The 19,797-nt window shown below is 55.6% G+C and overlaps 1 protein-coding gene and 1 long non-coding RNA gene across 5 annotated transcripts in view; both read right to left on the bottom strand.

Moving 5' to 3' along the window:
* LOC308643142 overlaps window positions 1–19,797 on the bottom strand; it is a 90,014-nt gene that overhangs the window by 8,356 nt on the left and 61,861 nt on the right. The gene's annotated exons all lie outside the window — the stretch shown is intronic.
* Window positions 87–19,797, bottom strand: part of SMARCD3 (SWI/SNF related BAF chromatin remodeling complex subunit D3) — a 32,789-nt gene continuing 13,078 nt past the window's right edge. Inside the window, exons 1-13 of one of the 4 annotated variants that reach the window (XM_081287273.1) lie at window positions 9,225–9,587; window positions 6,286–6,497; window positions 4,491–4,533; window positions 3,606–3,728; window positions 3,331–3,489; window positions 3,042–3,137; window positions 2,786–2,887; window positions 2,430–2,591; window positions 1,454–1,551; window positions 1,158–1,293; window positions 719–841; window positions 495–596; window positions 87–250 (exon numbers count right to left, since the gene is read on the bottom strand). In XM_081287273.1, coding sequence (XP_081143399.1) covers window positions 197–250; window positions 495–596; window positions 719–841; window positions 1,158–1,293; window positions 1,454–1,551; window positions 2,430–2,591; window positions 2,786–2,887; window positions 3,042–3,137; window positions 3,331–3,489; window positions 3,606–3,728; window positions 4,491–4,533; window positions 6,286–6,497; window positions 9,225–9,302 — 1,488 coding nt within the window. In that variant the 5' untranslated portion in view covers window positions 9,303–9,587 and the 3' untranslated portion in view covers window positions 87–196. Of the gene's footprint in view, window positions 251–494; window positions 597–718; window positions 842–1,157; window positions 1,294–1,453; window positions 1,552–2,429; window positions 2,592–2,785; window positions 2,888–3,041; window positions 3,138–3,330; window positions 3,490–3,605; window positions 3,729–4,490; window positions 4,534–6,285; window positions 6,498–9,224; window positions 9,588–19,797 lie in introns of those variants that run through there. The other 3 variants (XM_081287274.1, XM_081287276.1, XM_081287275.1) reach the window with 3 other exon arrangements.

A 19,797-nucleotide genomic window follows, 5' to 3' on the forward strand; every position in this document is an offset into this window, starting at 1 on the left:
GTGTGAGGCATTTGTCTGGAGGCACCCATTGCCTCTCCCACCCCATTTTCCATCTCTCCCTAGTGCCCAATGACCACACAGTGCTGTCAGGTGAATGACCTTTAATCCAGTCCTCCCTGCCCCACAAGGCAGCAGAGGGGTGAGGCCAGAGCCCAGGGCCAAGTGCTGGTCCAAAGTGGTGCTCGTTCGCGGGCTCCTAGGTGTTGCGCACAACCAGCGACTGCTCCAGCTCCTGCCTGCGCTGCTGGATCTTTAGAGGAGGTGGGAGCAGGAGCAGGGTTACAGTGCTCCTGGTGAGTGATCAGAACTACCTACCTACCCAGCACCCTGCCCTGGAAGAGAGTCTGGGACAGGGAGGCCATTGCATGGTGGTGGTGGTGGGGGAGGGATGGACAAGTATCACCACAGGGAACAGCAAGGCCCACCAAGTGAGAAGGAAGATTTCCTTTGGAACAGAGGAACAGGAAGCCTCGAGTGCAAGGGCTGCTCCTTACCTTGCAGTAGAAGTAGCGGCTGACGGCTTCCTGGGACCAGGGCTGGTGGTAGAACTCAGCCCGACGCTCCTCTTCAGGATTGCCAGCCACATCTGTCATCACCTGGGAGGGAGCATGGGTCAGCCCTGAGCCCCATCCCTTACCTGCCCCTAGTGTACAATGTTTATAGTCTTTCCCCATGTGCTTGTTTCCCACTCCAGTGCTCCCTGAGTCTCCCTCTTCACCTTGAGGTCCCGGCTCTGGGAGCGGAGCAGGTCTTGGACATAGCCTTTGGGGTCTCTGGAGAAGCTTAGCATGAAGTCCCTCTGGATCTTGAGCTGGTTTATGGACTCAATCGTCTCATGGATCTACAGGTAGAAAGATGATTTCCACCTGGCCATGGTGATGTAGTGAGGATGGGAAAAGGAAGAGGGTGGGGAGGGAGGAAAGGGGAGGAAGGAGGGGCTGGCTGCTTCTGTGAAGGACAGTCCCTCAGCCCTGCTTCCTCAAGTCCCAGAGAGGGTGGGGGTGGCCAGAGCTATCTGTGGAATAAGGTTGACTTCAAGCACCAGGTAAGGGCCATGTATCCCTTATCTCTTCAGAGGCCCACATGCTGGTCTGTTCTGAGTGTGCTCTGTCCTCTCTGGGTCAGTGTTCTACCTCAGCTCTGGGCTCAATCCCCACCTTACTGTCCAGAGCACTGATCTCCTGCTGGTTGGCCGTAGACAGGAGGAAGCTGCTCATCTGTCCCTTCAGTGGTTCCTCCACTTCCACATCAATGTCATAGCATGCTGTCTTCTTCTGGTCTGATGGGTCCACACTGTCAGGGAAGTCCAGTCCTTGGCATCCAGGAGGTCCTCACAGAGGCTCAGGGCCCAGGGCTGGGGCAGGTGCTGGGAGGGGTAGGAGAGATGGGGGAGGGAAGGGAGGCAGGAGTGGGCCAATTCCCTGGTCTAAGGAGCCAGGTGGGGCCACCTCACCTGATGACGTGGTTGATGACAATTGGATCAGGGGGTAATAGCAGGGCTGTGAGGCGCTGGGGAATCTCAGAGAACTTCAGCCGGGGACAATCAAAAATCTGAAGGGGGGTGGTTGGGGAAAGATCACTCTTCTGTATGCTTGAAGCAATTATGACTATGGTTCTAGATTTTTTTCATCCTGGAAAAGTTCCAAGAGGCTGAGAGCAGATTGGATTCCTTGATGTTCAAGGGGATGGGACTGGGCTGGAGGTAGAGTCACCAGCACTCTGATGGGATTATGTGGGACCCTCAGCCTGCCTGCAGGGATATCAGTCCTGCCTCTATTGTGTACTGTGTGACCTTGAATGAGTTACTTGCTCAACACCTCAGGCCTCTGTGTCCTGATTTCTAGAATGGGTTTCTCATAGGGTATCCTGAGAAGTCAGTGAATCGATATACACAAAGTGTTTGGAACAATGCCTGGCACGTGGTAAGTGCTCAATAAACATCAACTCCTATTTCTACTCCTCAGGTTTATCTTCTGTGTTTATTTTAAAATGCATTAATAACAGTACTCTATTTTGGTAGATTTTTTTGCCAGATCCCACATTGCAACAATTTGATTTTCCGAACTACTCAGTAGATTAGATGGGACAAATTTAATCTTCTTCAAAGAAAGGAACAAGGTGCAGAATAGCAAAGTAACTTAGCCAAAGTCTAGACCCAGGACTAGAACCCAGGGATCCTAACTCCTAGTGTCAAAAATATTACATTCCAGAAAGCTGTTGGCCTTGTAGGGTTCCATATCTTCCTAACTTTGGGAAACTAAATGGATTGGCTGTAGCACAGAGCTAGTTCATGAAAGAGCCTGTGCTAGGTGCTGGCCTCCTGGCTCCAAGGCCATGGCTGTGAGCTGGCAGGAAGGGCAGTCGTTACCTTTGGAGAGGTGCTTCCCCGATGGAGCTTCCTAGATCCCTGGGTTCAGGAGAGAGGTTACCTGTTGGAAATACTTGTCCCCATTGATGTATTCCTTGTCGTGGGAGTCCTGCAGCCTATTGGTCTTCACATACTGCCACAGGGCCTGGACAATGGCTGAGCGGCTCTGTGTGTGCAACCCGAGCAGACGGGCCAGGCGGGGGTCCAGTTTGAACTGGGGAGGCTGGGAAGAGGTGACCAGGAAAATTAGGTTGAAGGGAAGGAATGGGAAGAGCTCAGGAGCAGGCAGCTTGGGACTGGGGCCTGTGGTGATGAGGCTCCTTGGAAACATGCTCCTGGAGAAGGACGGGTAAGGAAGAGAACCAGAATGTGCCCAAGAGGCTGTGTGGTATCTGTAGAGTGGGGAGGAGCACAGACCTGGTAGTCCAGCATGAGGAGCAGGGTGCAGCGCACACTTAGGTCCCCCGGCCTCTTCACCTGGAACCCATCTGTCTCCTGGGTTGTGGGCGTCCGGTGCCACTGTCCAAGGGAAAGACTTGGGTCACTCACAGGCCCATCTAGATTGGTGGGGCTAGGGCTTTAGGGTGTTCCCTGATCCAAATCTGTGCATGTTTTTCAGGGCCTTGGGCCTGTGGGAGAGTGGGGATTCAAATGCAGAAGAAATCTGTCTTACCTCAACGAGGTGATTATCAGGGCCATAGAGATCTTTGTCCAGCTCAATGACCAAACTCTTGAAGAAGGAAGAGAACTTCCGCTTCTGCTTGCTGGGCTGTGAAAGAGGAAGAGGGACCGTGGGGGCAGAACAGGGACCATGGGTGCAGAAAGGGCCAAATTGGCAGCAGGTAGACAGCATGTAAGAGGCAGTCCTCTAGACTCACCCCAGGCCCACCCACCACAACCAGGGCTGACTCCCCAGCCCCTAGCATAAATATCTAATTGTTCTCCACTCAGCCCATACCCACCCCAGGACACCTGGAGAGACCTGGGCCAGGACGTACATCATCCAGGAGCTTCCCCTCCACCCGCAGCTCCCAGGAGGCAATGCTGCCATCAGAATCCTCTGCGTCAGGCTTCGCAGGGTTAAAAGTATTGGAGATATAAAGACGTAGCTTCCGCTTTTGCTGTAGAAATAAAGAGTCTAGTACAGAACCAAGGCACTGTGTACCCTAGGGCCACCCTGCTTCCCTATCCTGGGCACAGCACCTAGAGCCCTCTTCCTACCCCCACACTAAGGCACCTTCATGGGCCTCTTCAGTGCTTCCTGGATGTCCACCCGCTTCCGCATGATGGTTTGATCCAGTTTCCTCTCAAACGCTAGGAGGTCCATGTAAGCCTGGGACTCGGGAACCAGCTCCCGAATCTGGAGGAGCAAGGCAGAACAGGGCTCAGCCAATTGTGTAATAGGAAATGTGAACCTGTTGCAATCCTAGGGCACAAAGGATGTGGAGGAAGCCATCTGGTTTCAGGGCCTGGAATTTTGAGGGTGTGAATAGGATCTCTTCCCAGCATTCCAATATCCAGCCTTGAGGGAGGGGTCTCCATGTGTGGGGATAAAAGTCACTTCTCCTCCAGGGGGATCCACGTAGCTCATCACCAGGAGGAGGCAGCACCTGTGCAACCCTGTAGGCACTAGTTTGTCAGCTACCTTTGGGTCCCTGCAAAAGTGGCGAGGGACTCTGGGGTTCCTAAGACAGTTAGGGGATATCATTTCTTACCTCTTGCCCTGACCCCTCACTAGCCCCCACATCTGATATCTCAACTGTGCTAACTCACACCCAACTGGGTCCCTCTATGATGCCCAAGCCTTCTGGTCACCTTCTGTTCCTGTCATACCACCTGGCAGGTTCTTGTCCCCTCTTTGTCCCATGCTTCTATGTCTTCAGACCACGGGTACTCAATCCCCTAAACCTCTGGCCCTGTGTTCTGCCTCCCCTGCACCCCCATGGCTCACTCCTTCCCTATGCCCCACCCAGCCCTCTGGCCTGGGGAGCCTTACTTCTTAATGAGCTTTTTAAACAAAAAAGTGAAAGTGGCTTTGACGCTGGAGCTCTCTTGAGGGGGAAGGGAGGGCAGAGAAGCAGAGGGTGGGGGTGGGCTGGAGGCTGCTGTGAAAGGCACTCACCCTTTGAGGGAGGATTTTGTCAGCCATCTTCCTCCTCTTGGCACTGTACATTTTTTAAAGAAAAAACCAGGTTACCATGGCGACAGATCTGGGAGTAACGAGGCCACCTGCTAAATTATCCCGACATCTCCGCCTGCCTGGCTGGGGTTCCCACAGCCCGCTTGTCTGTCCGCCTGAGGGGCTACAACGATGGTTCATGCAGCTGATGCTCTGTCCTTTCTTGGGAATCGGGGTGACCTGTTCCTCTTCTGTCCTGGGAACCCCTTCCACACCACCACATCCTCAAGACCAGAAAAATTCAGACTTAGGAGGATGGGGGGGGGGTAGGGGTTTGCTACCAAAACATGGGAGCTGAAGTGTTTGAAGCAGGTTGGGGAGTAAGGAAGGCAGAACAGAGAAAGTACAGGTTCTGACGACCTGCCTTTCCTTCTAAGCAGGGGTGCACAGCCACTAGGCCTGAGCTTAGAGTAAGGGGAAGAGGTGATCTCTCCTCTTGCTCCTGGAGCAGGAGGTGATGGTGTAAAACTGGAATTGCATCCCAGGGTGCTAGGCTTGGAAGGGACCACGGTGCTCCCATCTTTGGACCACATGCCAACAGGGCAAAGAATATATCACATCCACAGGGACCAGGTGGGGCACGCATGGATGCTCTCCCATGTGGGTATAACTTACGGATGAAGCTAAGTTGGATGGGGTAGGCAGCAACTGGGATTTGGACTCTTGACCAGCCAGCTAGCTGTGTCTGACTCCCACAAGCACCCCAGAAAACCCTCATGGGTTGTGTGAGAGCAGCCTAGCCGGTGGCTTACACTGCCCCCTTGTGGTGTTCTCACCCACTGCCCCCTCCCTATCCAGAATCCATTGGAAGGCTAGGCAAGCAACTCATCAAAAGTCTGATTTGTTCGAAATAAAGTGTCTACGTGAAACTCCCCATTTATACAAGATAAATCTGGGAATTATTATTTGCTATACAAGATGATGATTCCCTTTGCAAAAGAATTTGTCATGGGGTTCCTATAAATGGTGAATTTTCCTTTGTGTAAAAAAATAATAATGAGGTAAAATTGATATTACACCTTTTATAGGAATCTATCTGTTGTGCAAAAGAAAGCATGTGTATTTGGCTAAATACTGATGCCCAAAGGGGCATCTGTCTTGCCAGGAGCCATCAGGGGCTTGTGAGGTGCCCCAACTGCTCAGACAAGTAAATGGGATGGCCCTGGTGGCCTGGGGTCAGACCTAGTCCTGAGGTCGAATTATGGCTGCGCTTCAGCCTTGGAGTGCCTAAGAATCACCTGAGAAGGACTCGGCAGAGACCACCCACCCAGAGCGAATCTCCAGGCTCCACCCACATGGGCAGAGACTCCGACTGAGATTTGGAGTGGGCTCTGAAAAGCGCAGCCAGGGACGGGGCAAGAGGGTTCAGCGAAGAACCACACTTTGGGAAACAGCTAAAGCTCTACCCTCAGTCTTACTGCCAACTTCTCTTCCCCGCCCCCAAGACTGAAGCATCAACCACAACCTGGGGTAAGGGAGGTGAGAAGGACTTCGTAGGCGACAAGGAGAAGGTCTAGGGGCGCGTGCAAGACAAGGGACACTGGCTGCAGACGGCCGCAGCCTGTTTCATGGGCACACAAAAGATCCAGACCCAGTGCCCCCTAAACCCACCTCCCCAAAGGGCATGGGACCCAGGAAGACCATTCTTCCTCCGGCTTCCAATACCGGCAACTCGCCCACCTGCGGGTCCTGCCCGCCCGCCCTGCACGCCCCTCAGTGCGGGGGAGGGGGCACTCACCTGCGGCTCCGTGCGGGGGCGGTGGGCACCGGCTGGCCCTGGCTCTGTGCCTGGCTCTGCCCGGGCGGGGGCGCTGCTCGCTTGCGGGCGGGCTCCATGCCCGCGGGGGCCAGGCCGGGTCGCACGGCGGGGCTGCCCATGTACGGGGAGCCCGGGGGGCCCATGGGCGCCCCCTGGTGGGGCATCCGGGCTCCAGACGGCATCCCGGGGCGCTGGGGGTGGGGCGGGGGTGAAGCAGAAACCGGCACCCGCGGGTCAGACCTGGGTCCCCGGCCCCAGGCTCCCGGAGCCGGTGTCCCCGCCCCTCGCCGAGACCCTGGGCTCGTGACCCTGAGCGCGGAGCGATGGGTGGGAGCGATGGGTGGGAGGGGCAGGGGCGCGGGAATCCGCGCGGCTTCGGCGGCGGGGGTTCGGCGTCTTGCTGCAGGAAGCTAACTGAAGCCAGGCAATTGCCCAGGGCATTGCCGAGCCTCGGATCTGCGGAAGGTACCGCGAAGATGAATATTAATGGCGCCTTTCAACCTTTCAAAGGATGTTCACATCCGCTTGCTCCTCTGCAAGACAGACTGAGCAAGTTCCTTCATCCCCACTTGACAGATGAGGCAACTGTGGCTCAAGGAGAAAAGCGACCTCGCCAAGGTCACGCCGCTGCTCCTGTGAAAGACAGCCCCTGAACCGCCCCTGTTTCCTGAGGGCCAGGGGTTTTGCTCTTGGTGCTTCGTTGAGGTTAGGGGCTGAGCTTCCTCCTCTGACTTCAGCTACGCCCCTTCCCATTCCCTCCTTCCTACTCTCCAGTTCTCACCCCTCCTCATATCACCTCCTCTCCTCTGTTCCCTGATTTTGGCCCCACAATCTCAAACCTTGCTCCCTTGTACTGACTCCAAATTTCCACAACCAGGGGCATCACGGACTTAGGCTGGCCCCTTAATTTCTTCCAGGGTGAAGGCTGGAGGCAGGGGAAGGGCACCCAAGAGGGCTGAAGTGAGACCCCTGCCAGGTTTCTCTGGATGAGGGAAACTGGGCTAGGAGTGGGTTGCCAGGGGGCCTGGGGTGAGTCAAAGGCCCAGATCTTCATGAGCATCTATCTCTGCCTCCTGTTTGCCTAGATCAGAGATGGCCATCCCATACTTTCTCTACTCTGCACTCCACCCCTTTGAAAGCAGAAATAGGGAACCTCTGGGACCCTGGAGAGGGAGATAGGCAGGTTGTAATCCCTTGCCACTTCCCCTGGGAAGTCAGATGGGTCTAGATGAGTTATAAATGCCTCCAAGTGAGGTGTTCAAGACCCCACTTGTCCAAACCCCAGAAAGAAGACGAAGAGAGCAATAGGAAGGTTCAGGAGCTGTACAGTAAGGGGAGGTAGGATTGGGACTGGGACGAAAGGAGCAGGAAGGAGATTATGGAGAGAATGATGTGGGCTCTGATATCATTTAACCCCACCATGTCACCTTCAGGCATATGGAAGAGCTCTGACCCTGACCCTGGGCTTGGGGCTTGGTGTTTCTGTTCCTGCACCCGAACACCCTCCACCCCCAGCCAGCAGCTGTTTCTGCCCATCTCTTCCACAGTGGAACCTGTGTCTGCCTCCCCCACCCCACCTGATCCTGTCACTCAAGCCTCCAGAATAGAGCCCAGACTTGGCCATTCCCCACTAGCATAAATGGGGCACTGGGAGTGAGCTCACCAAAGCTCCAAGTTTTTCATATTCAGATCCACATGCAGAACCCTTTCTCCACTAGATGGGCCTTTTAAAGGACTCCCCAAAACAACAAGGTTAGGACACAAACACCCTGGGAAGCCCCCCCAACCCCATCCCCAGACTCTTGGGACTGAGGACAGGCCGCCTCAGGGAAGCCCTCTTCCTTATGGGCTGCTCTCCCATCCATCAAGGCCAGAGACACTGACTGACTTAGGGAGAGCCCCCTGAGAGGGAGGCTCCCAGGGCCCCCAGGGACTGTACCAGCCACCAGCACCATGCCTATGAGGCCAATATTCTAGGAACTTCAGTCTCTCTCACTGAGAAGGTGCCTTCCTGAGGTCACAACCAAATTTGGCCATGGTAAACCTGATTCTGCCTCCACACCCTTCACCCATCCCCAGTCCTGGAGCCCCTGCCTCTCCCATTCCTACAGCCCTCCCAACCTGGCCCCCTACTGACTCAGCTCAGTCCTCCATCCCTTTAGGACCCCAGGCTCCCTCAGTCTCCCCACGTGCTTTCTCAGTCTGCCTGTGGTGGGAGTGTGCAGTGCTGTCCCTTTGGTCTGTAGGCCTCATGTCCCCGACTTCAGTTGTTCTTTCACACCTTTGAAGTGTTAAGGTCATCAACTTCTGGTGGCTGAGCCTGACAAGGGGACCCTCAGACCTCTTGGGGTTCATTCCTAGAGTGGGCCTCTCCCTGACCCTGATGGCAGAGGCCATGACCAAGCCCCAGAGCCCTCCTGCTGGGATGCAGCGGTTATACTCAGCCAGAGCTCTGGTTGGCAGTGCCTCCAGGGTCACCTGCTTCTTGCTCCCCAGACACAATCGGAGTGACACTGTCCCAACGGATGAACAGGGACAAGGCAACACAGTCCCCCACCCCACCCCCACCCCCAGGGCAGGGGTACCTGGGCCCACCAGGAAAAGAACGGAAGACAACATGTCGGGTACAGAGGGGACCCCCCACTTGGGGGGGACAGGCGGCAAGTCCCACCCTCCTCCCCTGACAAGAGCCCGTGCCTAAGCCTCCCTTCCCTGTCACCGCGCGCCCATCCCCAGCCCGCCCTGACGACGTGTTCGGATGCCAGGGCGCCGGCACAGTCCCGGGGCTGGGCCGTGGCCGTGGCGCCCCCACCAGAGGGGTGGGAGAGCGGGAGCGCCCTCGCGGTCCCTCCCGATCATCCCTCCATTCAGCCCGAGCCAGCTCGCTCGCCCTCCCCCGCTAACTTTCCCCCACTCACCACCCCATGGACCAGAAACTCAAAAAGTTTGCTTTTCGTGGCTTTGCGCGCCCCTCCGGCAACTTCGTCCGCGGCCATCGGGGTGGGCTCAGCGGCTCCTCTCACTCTCTCTCTCTCTCTTCCTCTTTCTTTCCCTTTTCTGCCTTTTTTTTCCTCCAACTCTCCCCTCTGAGTCCTGCTGGGCTCTCTCACACTTCTACTCGAGCGGAGTGGGGAGGGGGCCCCTTCAGGGCTGCCCTGACGGCCCACGGCCCACGCCGCCGCCGCCCGCCCGCCGCCGCCGCCGCCGCCGCCGCCGCCGCGGCTGCCGCATTCCTGCACTGATAAGACAGAAATAGTCCGGCGGCCCGGGGTCTGCCTGCGGACTCGGCGGGGACACAGCAACCCGCCTGCACCCCGCGCTGTCCAAACAGCTCAGATAAGCGGCGAGGCGCGCCGACGAGCCCGGCGCTGGGCAGCGGCGTTGCAGCCGAGGCCGCCCGAGGGCCGCGGGCGGCGGCGCGGGGAGGGGACGTCAGGGAGGTGGCGGGGGGCTCGCCGGCCACCGGGCTCTCGCCACAAATAGTTTCTCGGTTAGGGAATTCGCCGGCAGGGCCAGGCAGGGAACAGCCAGTTCCAACTTCCTTCCCCCAAGTGGCTCCTGCTGCATTTCTGAGGCCCTTTCCCCAGAGACCTGGCAGGCCAAGTAGGGAAACATTCGCTGGAAGGAATCCGGGGGGAGCCCGAGCCCGGAGGAGGCCTTGCTCCTGCCCCAGGGCCGGCAGCGGTGGGTGTGCCCGGGAAGGCGGCGTTCCCCAGCGCCCGCAGATGTGTGTGCCCTTGTCTCGCACGCCTGGTGTGTCCGCACCCTTTTGTGGCACAGCGCGGTGGCTGTGGATGTTTATGTGCGTGCACAAACGCCTTGTCTGTGTGCCTCCCTCCACGACAGCCTCCAGTGCTGCGCGCGTGCGTGTGGGGCAGGACACGGCCTGTGTCTTTCAGCTCTGTGTGAGTCTATTTCTGGGTTTGCGAGCCTTTGTTTGCCTCTCTGTGAGAAAGTGAGGGCAATAGGGGAAGTATTTCCGAAAAAGGGACATGGATCGGGCTCAGGAGAACAGGAAGAGAACTTGTGAGGAACGGACCAGAGTTGGGGAGGGTGGGTAGGTGGAAAGAATGAGGCAAGAAGGGCTTGGTGGCCTGGGAGTGGGGGTGGGGACCCAGAGGAGCTGAGGCATCTGGGTACGGTGGGGCCAACCTCAAGACCCAAAGAAAGCAGGGGTGTGGGGTGGGGAGATGTGGGAGCCCCAGAAAGGGCTGGTGTGAAGGGATCTGGCAGTCCCTGGAGTGGAGCAAGGACAGTAAGGAGGAGGGGCAAATCCTGCGATCCCGGGACGGAGCCCGCCGGTCCGTGCCCCCAAAGCCACGCCCTTCTCTCCTCCTCTGGAGGAGGAGCCCATGAGCTGCAGGACAACAGTGGGTCAAGTTTATAGGCTTGCTGGGTCTACAGTGTCAGAATCCAGGTGAGGGAGGGGTAATGCCTGGAAGAGTTTGTTGGAACACTTATTTGAAGGTGAGCCCTGAAGACCTAGCATTACACTGGGGAGGGGGGGCATGACCCTTCAGAATGCCTTCAGAAGTCAGGACAAAGTACAGAGGGAATGTTCCACTAAGAAGTGTTTTCTGCGGCCTGATTTTCCTTGGGCTCTGCCCATTCAGGCACCCACTATCAATCTGAAAGGACAGAGAGGGCATCTGGTCCAGGATGCCAACACCTCTACCCCTGCACCTGGGAGACTGGGCCATGCTGGGGTGGTGGTGGGGGGCTGTTTCCATCAGCCACAGACCCTGAAGGTAACCTGGGGGAGGAGGGTGATCCCCTGTCCGTCTGCTCGCCTTCTACCCCCTACTCATTCTTATTTCAGAGGGTCTCCTTCTGCAGTTCTTTGCCTGCAGTGTTTCCACTTGCTCTCTGCCTGTCTCATTTCACCCACCCATAGAGCCCATCTCAGGCCCACCTCCTTCCAGAAGCTTTCCCTGACCACACTCTTGGGCACAGATCTTTTTCCTTCCAGATGACCAACCACATCTACTCTGGCCATGAATTGGTATTGGACTGATGTCTGATGTGCCCTGTGCTTCGTGTGTTAGGTTTGGTTGTGGCACCTGAGGTCACAACCTCATCTTGGTCCCATGTTCCCTCCATTCCTGGGCTCAGGGGCTCAACAACACCAAAAGCCTAAGGATGCCTGCAAAGCTCAACAGGCCAGTGGACAGAGCTGGTACTCTGCCACTTACCTGAAGGTGTGAATCATCAGAGCTTCCCACTGGGGGCTTCTAGCAGGAACCTGGGAAACCACAGGCCATGGAGGTTCTGGACGTGGGGTTAGACACATATAGATTTTGTGTAAAGCTTAGTGTTCTCAACTTTTGGAGAGACCTTATGGGAAAGAAGACAGCAGAGGACTGGGACTGGGACCCCCACTGGGGCAGCTGGGATGACAGAAGGGCAGCAGGCAGACACCCAGCTTTTGTGAGGGGGTTGGGAAATTCTGGGTTGGTCTTGGTGGTGGAGGAGGTTCCCTGAGGTGGTTATACCAAGGACTATGTGGATACCAATCCCAAGGAACAGGTAAGTGAGTGTCAATCAGATCCCTAGATAAGCCCCCTCCTGACCACCCACTGGCAGACATTCTTGTGTTGCACAGACAACAGATACACTGCATGCACATACCCCCAAGCACACACCACCAGGCCTGCACACTGAAGGAGGCACCACAGGGACAAGGAGCCACATAGATTCGCACACAGGCACACCCTGGCCACCTCTGCGTCCAACGCACAGAGGCCCTATTCACAAGGCATCTGCCAGCAGACAAGTTTGCTTGCTGCTTTAGCAAGCGAGGCCCTAGGTGTGTGAACACTGTACCCTGGAAACCTTCCCACCAGAACGCAGGGGTGGCACCAGTGTGGGGGTCCAGGCCAGGACTCCCTTCTCACAAAGGCCCAGGTCCCTAAAAGTTCAGCCCCATCAGGGCGCTGGGCAGTGCCACGCTGCTGCTCAGGGCTCCAGACAGATGGGAAAGGGGGACTTGGGAGAACCCAGACTCCTTCCGGCCCAACAGGGCGCTGGCCGCACCGGGACAAGCAGTGCGCGTGTCCCGGGTGGGGACGGCTGCGCGGCGGCCCGGAGCCGGAGTCCCCCCTGCCGTCCCCCCATCTCTTCTTCCCTCGCAGAAGCACGACCAGCACCAAATGGCAAAGCGCCGCTCCCCGCTCAGGGAGAGATGCGCCGCGGCCTGCGGGACAGCTCGGCCGTTCGCCCCCCACCGTGCCGGAGCAAGCGGGCGGCGGCGGGTACGCTGGGGCCCCCGCTGCCGGCCCGCGCCGCCAGCCCTCCGCCCGCGCCGGTCCCGGACTCGGGCATGCGCGCTGCGGCCTCCCTCCCGGTGAAGGTCAGCCCAGGGCCCAGCTGCAGGACTCCACGGCGGCGGCCGGGGGAGGCGGAGGAGGGAGGAGGGATGCGGGGAAGAGATTTAACTCCTTCCCTGCGGGAAGACGGCCACCAAGGCCCGGCTGAGCCGGAGTCCCGCCCTCCCGTCTACTGTGGAGGTCCCACTTGGGGACTCGACTGGGGTGGGGGGACGGAGGAGAGGGCGGGGAGGGGGAATGGGAGTAGGGAGGCTGGAAGAAGAGAAGGGAAGCTGGCAGGGGAGAGGGAGGAAGGGAGGGGGAGGAACAAAGGAAACCAGACTGGAGGGAGAAAGGACAGCTTGGGAGAGACCCCTAAACCCTGTCCGCTTTCCCTGTGACCCAGCAATAAAGCTTTCCTTAGAGGAACAAAATTACCCAAACGAATTAGGGTGTGTGTGTGTGTGTGTGTGTGTGTGTGTGTGTATGGAAGAGACCACTTGCAGCTCTCAAAGACCCCTGATTTCTGTGATCTGGCCCATCCTTAAGTCCACCCCCCACCTCTCCTCTGGTCACAAACATCCCACCACCTTCTTGGGCATGCAGGGGGCTCAGAGTTGGATTGACCCTCCCTCCCTGCCTGTCCTAAGTCTCAGGCCCCCAGGGAACTCTGGCTAGTCCTTGGTACCCGGCTCAGTCCTCAGAGATGGGGGAGGGGACCCTGCACCCCAACCTCCACCAGCAGACGGTGTTTAAAAGATCAGACTAGGGGCATCACAGTCCTCCTGCTGACTGCCCTTCCCCTGCCTGAACCCTGTACCTCCCTGTTTGTGTCAGAATGTTTCTGTGCCCAGGACACCTCTGCTACTCTGAAGGGGGCTGTCTCTGTGTGACTTGCCTTTCCATGTCATTTTTGCATAATCGTACAAATGCTCGTGTGCAGGCATGCACACACACACACACACACACACACACACACCAAATATGATAGAAAGAAGCAAAACAACAAAGAAAAAATAGCACAACAAAATAGCTGTGTGACCTTGGGCGAGTGGCTGTTATCTCCCTGCCTCCTCAGAAGTAAAAGGAGGGGTTTGGCGACAAGATTCCTAGGGCCCTTCCTGCTCTGAAATCCAAAGATTCCATAGGACTGCAAGGGACCAAGGCAGACAAGAGCTAAGCTAAGGCCGGGAGGGAAGTGAGGGAGCATCTCCATGGCAAGTGGGTGCTACCACCAGGTGAAACCTGGGCCCAGCTATCAGCCCCCTCCTCAGCGAGGTCCTCAGGGACACCCCCCAGCTCCCTCCCTCCTCTCCTCAGAGTCACTCTCTGCTTCTTGCCACACACCTCCGTGGATCCCTCACCATCACATCATGGGTCCCTATCATCAGGGAAAGACCTTACCGTGGGGTCCCCGGGCTCCTGCGTGGTGGGCAGGTGCATGATAAAGGTTAGCTGAGTGAACAGTCGTCCTTTCTCCCTTTGCCTGCGTGGGTTTGCTCAGTCTAATGGGATGCTCCTTGACACCCCTCCCACCCCACACACCGCACACACAATGAACTGCAAACATCGGGGAGCTGAAGCTGCTGGTCGCAGGAGTAGCGCAGAGCGGCCTCTGGGGCTCTGAGCATCCCGCTGGCCCAGAGGGAAGGCACATTTTGGATTCACAGCCAGTTTTCTTTCATTCCCCTCACAGCCACCATTAATTAGGTGGTCTTCTTGGAGCAGGTCACGCCCAACAGCTTATGGCACTATATAAAAAAAAAAAGCTACCCAGTCTGGCTCCATTTCCATGAGGATGTGGGGTGGTTTCTATGGGATCCTAAGGGATACCATAACCCCCCACCCCAGGCATGGCTCTGCCTGGTGGTGGCAGGATATCCAGTGACTGACGGGCTGGTGGAGGAAGGGATGAGACACAGTCATCCTCACTCCCCACCCATCTGCCTCTGGATCAACACCTGGCAAATCTGGCTGGAGTCAGGGGCTTTGATGTGGCTGAAACCCAGGCCAAAACAAGGGGGAGGCATGGCCTCGGGACACACAGAGCTGTTGAAAGGCCACCCCACAGAAAGCTCTCCTCTTCCTCTGGGAGTCTGGGACCCAACTCAGGCTCTCCTGGCCTCCTGGGTGAGGAGCTGGGTAAGCCCACCAGCCCCCTGCACTATCCCCTTTCCCTTTCTAAAACCCTCAATCTCCTTGGAAACCGGAGTGAAGGGCAAGGAGTGCCTAAGCCTTCGAGGGAGTTACCCATACCTGCCCCTTGATCTGTCCATAGAAACTGGCTGGATCTTCACTGTATTGGCTGCTGGGGAGCTGAGGACCCAGATTTGGGAGGCAGCCTGGTGGCGTCTTGTGGCCCGGGTGTCTGCAAGGGACCAAGGGAGCTGAGGACCCAGATTTGGGAGGCAGCCTTGTGCCCAGTTCTTGTGGCCCTAGCAATGCCACCTCCTCCCAGGGGAATGTCTATTATCGTCTGCGAACTGACGATGTTGTTGCTCCATCCACCCTCAGGAACGCTGGAAAGGTATGGAGTGCTGTTCCCATCACAGGCCCTGTCCTGGTTCTCCCACCCTGCTTGGGCCTGGACCCCCTCAGCTGTCCTTCTTCCAGTTGTCTGTACCCTGGCCTGGGCCTCTTCTTGGCCGACTGGAGCCCCAACCCAGCACCTCCAGTGCTTCTCTCCTGTGCACCTCACCTGGCCATCTTCCTGATGGCCTAATGTCTGCCTCACCCCTCTGGAAGCTTCTGAGTGCTTGTGAGACAGAACTGGCCTCAGCTACTGATTTGATCAGGCACTCAGAGCTCTGAGCTCTCTGAGCCAGCCACTGTGTTCTGTGGCTGGAGATGTCACTGAGTGAAGAAAACTGAATAGAGAGGGAAAAAATCCATCTTAATTTCCTTTAAAAATGTTTTTGGGAAAAATTAAATCTAATGGCAATAGGCAGTAGATCTATAAATCAAACACCCAGGGACGCAGCTGGTGGCCCTGGCTCCCGGACCTGTGGCTCCATCAGGAGTCGAGGGAAGGCGGCTCAGGCCTGCCACTGCAGCCTAGACTTTGCCTGCCCTGAGCCCTGACACTCAGCCTCACCTTGTCACAGCTTGGCCTCCAGGGCCCCAGACTTAATCTAACGATGCCTTTTACCCCCAGACTCCCAACATGCTGTGCCTACATGCTGTTCCCCAGAAAGCCTTATGTACCCCTGCTTCTGCTTTCATTTTCCACCAACTCTTCAAACCCTTCTCATAAAATCATAAACTAAATTTCCAATATTTTCCACCTCTTCTGTGAGTGGCCCCTTTATCTTCTCATAGTAGAAGCAGCTCCCCCAGGACCTGCTTCCCCCCGGAACTCTCCCTGTGGGACCTGTTTTTCCAGGTCTCCTTACCAGTGGCCTCAGGATGGGGTGGGGACCCTCCTTGCCCTTCATTCCTGTTTCCAAACCCCTGGCTTCGAATTTCATTCCATATAGGAAGGGTCCCATGCACCCTTCTCTCTGACCCCACTTCCACAGCCAAAGCTATGGCTCCTAGGATGCCTCTGGCCATTCTGATGATCTGTGCCCTCATGGCACCCACTCCTCACTCCTTCACATGTCTTCTCTTTCTTTCTCTCCCCCACCCCCTCTTCCTCTCTGTGCTTGGGATGGAACCTGGGCCTCACAATTGCTAGGCAAGTGCTATGCTGCTGAGCTACGACCCCCGCTCGTCTTTTTTTTTTTTTTAATGCAACATATGTATGACATAAAATTTGCCATTTCAACCTCCCTTGGAGATACCCTTGACTCTCTCCCTTAGGCACTAAATCCAGCTTCACCTGTTCCTCCTTGCACAAGAATGGGGCCTGGGGATGGTGCACAATGTCCTTGATGGTCTCACTGGTGACGCAGGCACTCTCCGGCCTGTACTGCCCAGCATATCCACTCTCCTCAGCATGTGCATAGTCGTCCTGCTCCCCTCTCGTCTTCTGCCTCTAGCCTCCAACCTGGCCCCACTCCCCTGGTGCTCTTGCTGCTCTTTTTTCTGGGAAGATGGAAGCTTACAAATAGCTTGAAGAGACTCTTATCCACATCCTTCCATCTATCAGCAACCATGCCCCTGTTCCTGCAAATGGGTCACGGGTGCTTCAGCCCAAAGCTGGCGACATCCGGGTGTGCTAGCCCCCATCCCTCTCCTGTGCCTGAGAACACTGCTCCAGCAGTCCTCTGCTTCATCACGGCACTGTCAACTCCCATCTCCCCCAGATCCTTCTTGCCAGCATGCGCAGGGCCGTCATTCTCATCCCAAACTCTTCTCATCCTATTTATCTTGCAGGTTATTGTCCCATTGCAACAATACTTCTCAAAAGACTTGTCTGCATCTGCTGTCTCCACTGCTCTCCCAATCTCTACCCCAACAGGTGCACCTCTCATAGATTCATGCCACTATTGGGGCCCCAGATATCTCTATGTTGTCAAATGCCACCATCAATTCCCAGGACTCGTCTTGCTTATATATAACAGCAGCATTTGACAACACCGGGTCCCTCTCTCCTCAGAGGAACACTCCTCCCCTCTCTCAGCTTTCCTCCTGCCTCTGAGACTCCCCTTTCCCAGGCTCCTCAGCTGTCCAGCTCTTCATCTTCCCTCTCAACGCCCGGGGGCACCTGAGGGCATCATCAGGAGACATCATCCATCATCCAGCCTCACAGCTCGCAGGACCACCCACCTGTGGACAACTCCTCAGCTTTCTCTGTAGCCCAGGCCTCTCTCCCAACCCTTAGGCACATACATCCAATCGTCCACTCGGCATCTTCCCCAGATCTTTAATAGATCACTGAAACTTAATTCCACTCTTTCCCTCCTTCCAGGTGCTCAGGCCCTTGGACTCATCCAGGGGTCCTGTCTTCCTCTACATCCACATCCAATCTCAGGGCAAATTCTGTTGGCTGTGGACCCAGAGTCCAAACCCTTCTCATTCTCCATGGCTACTGCCCCAGCCAAACCCGAGGTTCTGAATGGCCTGCTTCAAAACTTGTGCCCAGCAGCCTGCTCTCAACATGGCCACCAGAGTGTCCTCTAAACAGAGGCTTGAGGCTTCAAACTGCATTCATGGTTCTGTGTACATGAATGTGAAAAGTGGGCAAAATAATGAAGATGTCTGTTCCCTTAACTCTGTTCTGCTTATCTGCTGGGTCCCTAATTGTGCAGCTCTGTGATATCAAGGAGTTCAAGGTTTTCACTCATCAACAACAACAACAACAACAACAACAAAAATCTCAAAGTTGGTTTAGAAAATAATCATGGTCATGGTGGTGCACACCTGTGTGCCCGGCTACTTGGGAGGCTGGAGGCTGGTGATGTTTTGAGCCCAGGAGTTCAAAACCAGCTTGGGCAACATAGTGAGATCCTGTCTCAAAACAAACAAACAAAAATACAAATAAAAAGGGACACACAAGACAGCACCTCCTAGGGCTCCCCAACTGATTCCAGGTAAGGGCCAAGATCCTGAAGGTCCCCAACCCCAGCTCCCTGAATTCTTCTTGTCTCCTGTCCCTCCTGTCCCTCTTCTCTGTGCCCCAGCCTCCATCCTCCTCGAGGCTCTTTGGAAATTCGAGGTTCTGGCCATCCTTTCTCTCCCTCCAGCTTGCGCTCCCCTGTCCAGGGCGCTCTCCCTCCACAACCTGCATGGCTCTCACCTACCAAAAGTTCCAATGTCCTCTCCAAGAGGCACAGCCTGTGACTCACAATGGCAGCACCCCCTCCCTCCACCCGCCTTATCCCTCACCCAGCCCTGCTGCCTTCCACCAGTCCACCAGGATGGACTCCGATAAATCAAATGTGTAGTAGGGGAATCCTACCAAGACATTTAGGATTTCCAGCATGCTTCCACGTGCTGGACAATGTCACAAGCCGAGCCTAGGTCACCACTGAATAATAACCTGATCTTGGATTTGTGTGAACCTTGTCGTTGACCAAGCACTTTCATACATAGTGACCTGTCTGACCCTATAGATGCTCTCTCAGGCACATGGTAGGAGTCCCACTCTAAAGATAAGGACAACGATGCTCTAAGAAGCCATGTGACATGCCCAAAGTCACTTTGCTAATGCAGGGTGGGACTGGGATTATAAATCGGGTCTCCTGACCTCAAGGTTTCTGAGTTTTCTCTTTCACCCCAAGCTGCCTCCCTGGTGCACCTTGCAGAAGGCATGTCTGCTGGAAAGAATGACAGAGACACACACCAGCACCTTCTACCTTCCCCAAACATCTATGTAGGTTTGTTTGTTTCCTTTCTGTGTGGCACTGGAGCTGGAACCCAGGGACACTCTATCACTGAGCTATACCCCAAGCTCTTTTTATTTATATATTTTGAAACTGCATCTCACTAAATTGCTAAGGCTGGCCTCAAACTTGCAGTCCTCCTGCCTCAGCCTCCCAAGTCACTGAGATAATAAGCATGTACCACCATGTCTGACCAAACACCTCCTTTTAAAGAAGGAAATCAAAGTCCCCAGAAACCTATATTTTGAAGCTGAGTTACCCTCATTTTATCTTAAAATATACCTCAAAAAAATCTCGAGTAGACATTTTCAAACACTGGGAATCCAAATTCTAGAAAATTTGCCATCAAGGTGCCTGAAATAAATTTCAGTGCACTTGAGGTGGTTTTCTGTGTTGAAATTACTTTTTAGCTAAAAGACAAATCCTGGTTGAACTTGGAATAGCCCCTTGCTCACCTGGTTCCTCCTGGCCTTCAGGACAGACACACATGTGCATTGTGTAGCTTGTATGGAAGGACACACACTTTGCCACAACAACACGTCTCCCGGTCCTCTATCTAGCCACCTTAGTCTGCTGTCCCTTTGGGGGCTTGTGGTCCTCAGGACACCCCACCTTGTCCTGTGTTCCTGGTCCTCTTGGTGGCCATAGGGTTTGAGAACTCAGAGGATCAAGAGGGGAGAGAAGTGACATGAATGGCAATACGCACTTTTTGCACAGGTCAGAACAGAGTGCTCGTGGTGATGGAGTGAGAGCATGTTTGGTTGAGAAAGGAGGGGCCTGGGAGGCTTGTGCATGACAGGGATTCATGATCAAGGCCAGGCTCAGCAACTCCCAGGGCCCCACACAGCAGTGGTGCTTTTTTTACTCTTGGGCTCAAAAGCTTGGGTAGTGGCCAAGGAGCATCATGAAGACCCCCTAGG

This window comes from Spermophilus citellus (genome assembly GCF_964194105.1).
Source record: "Spermophilus citellus genome assembly, chromosome: 3".
Classification (NCBI taxonomy): Eukaryota; Metazoa; Chordata; class Mammalia; order Rodentia; family Sciuridae; genus Spermophilus; species Spermophilus citellus.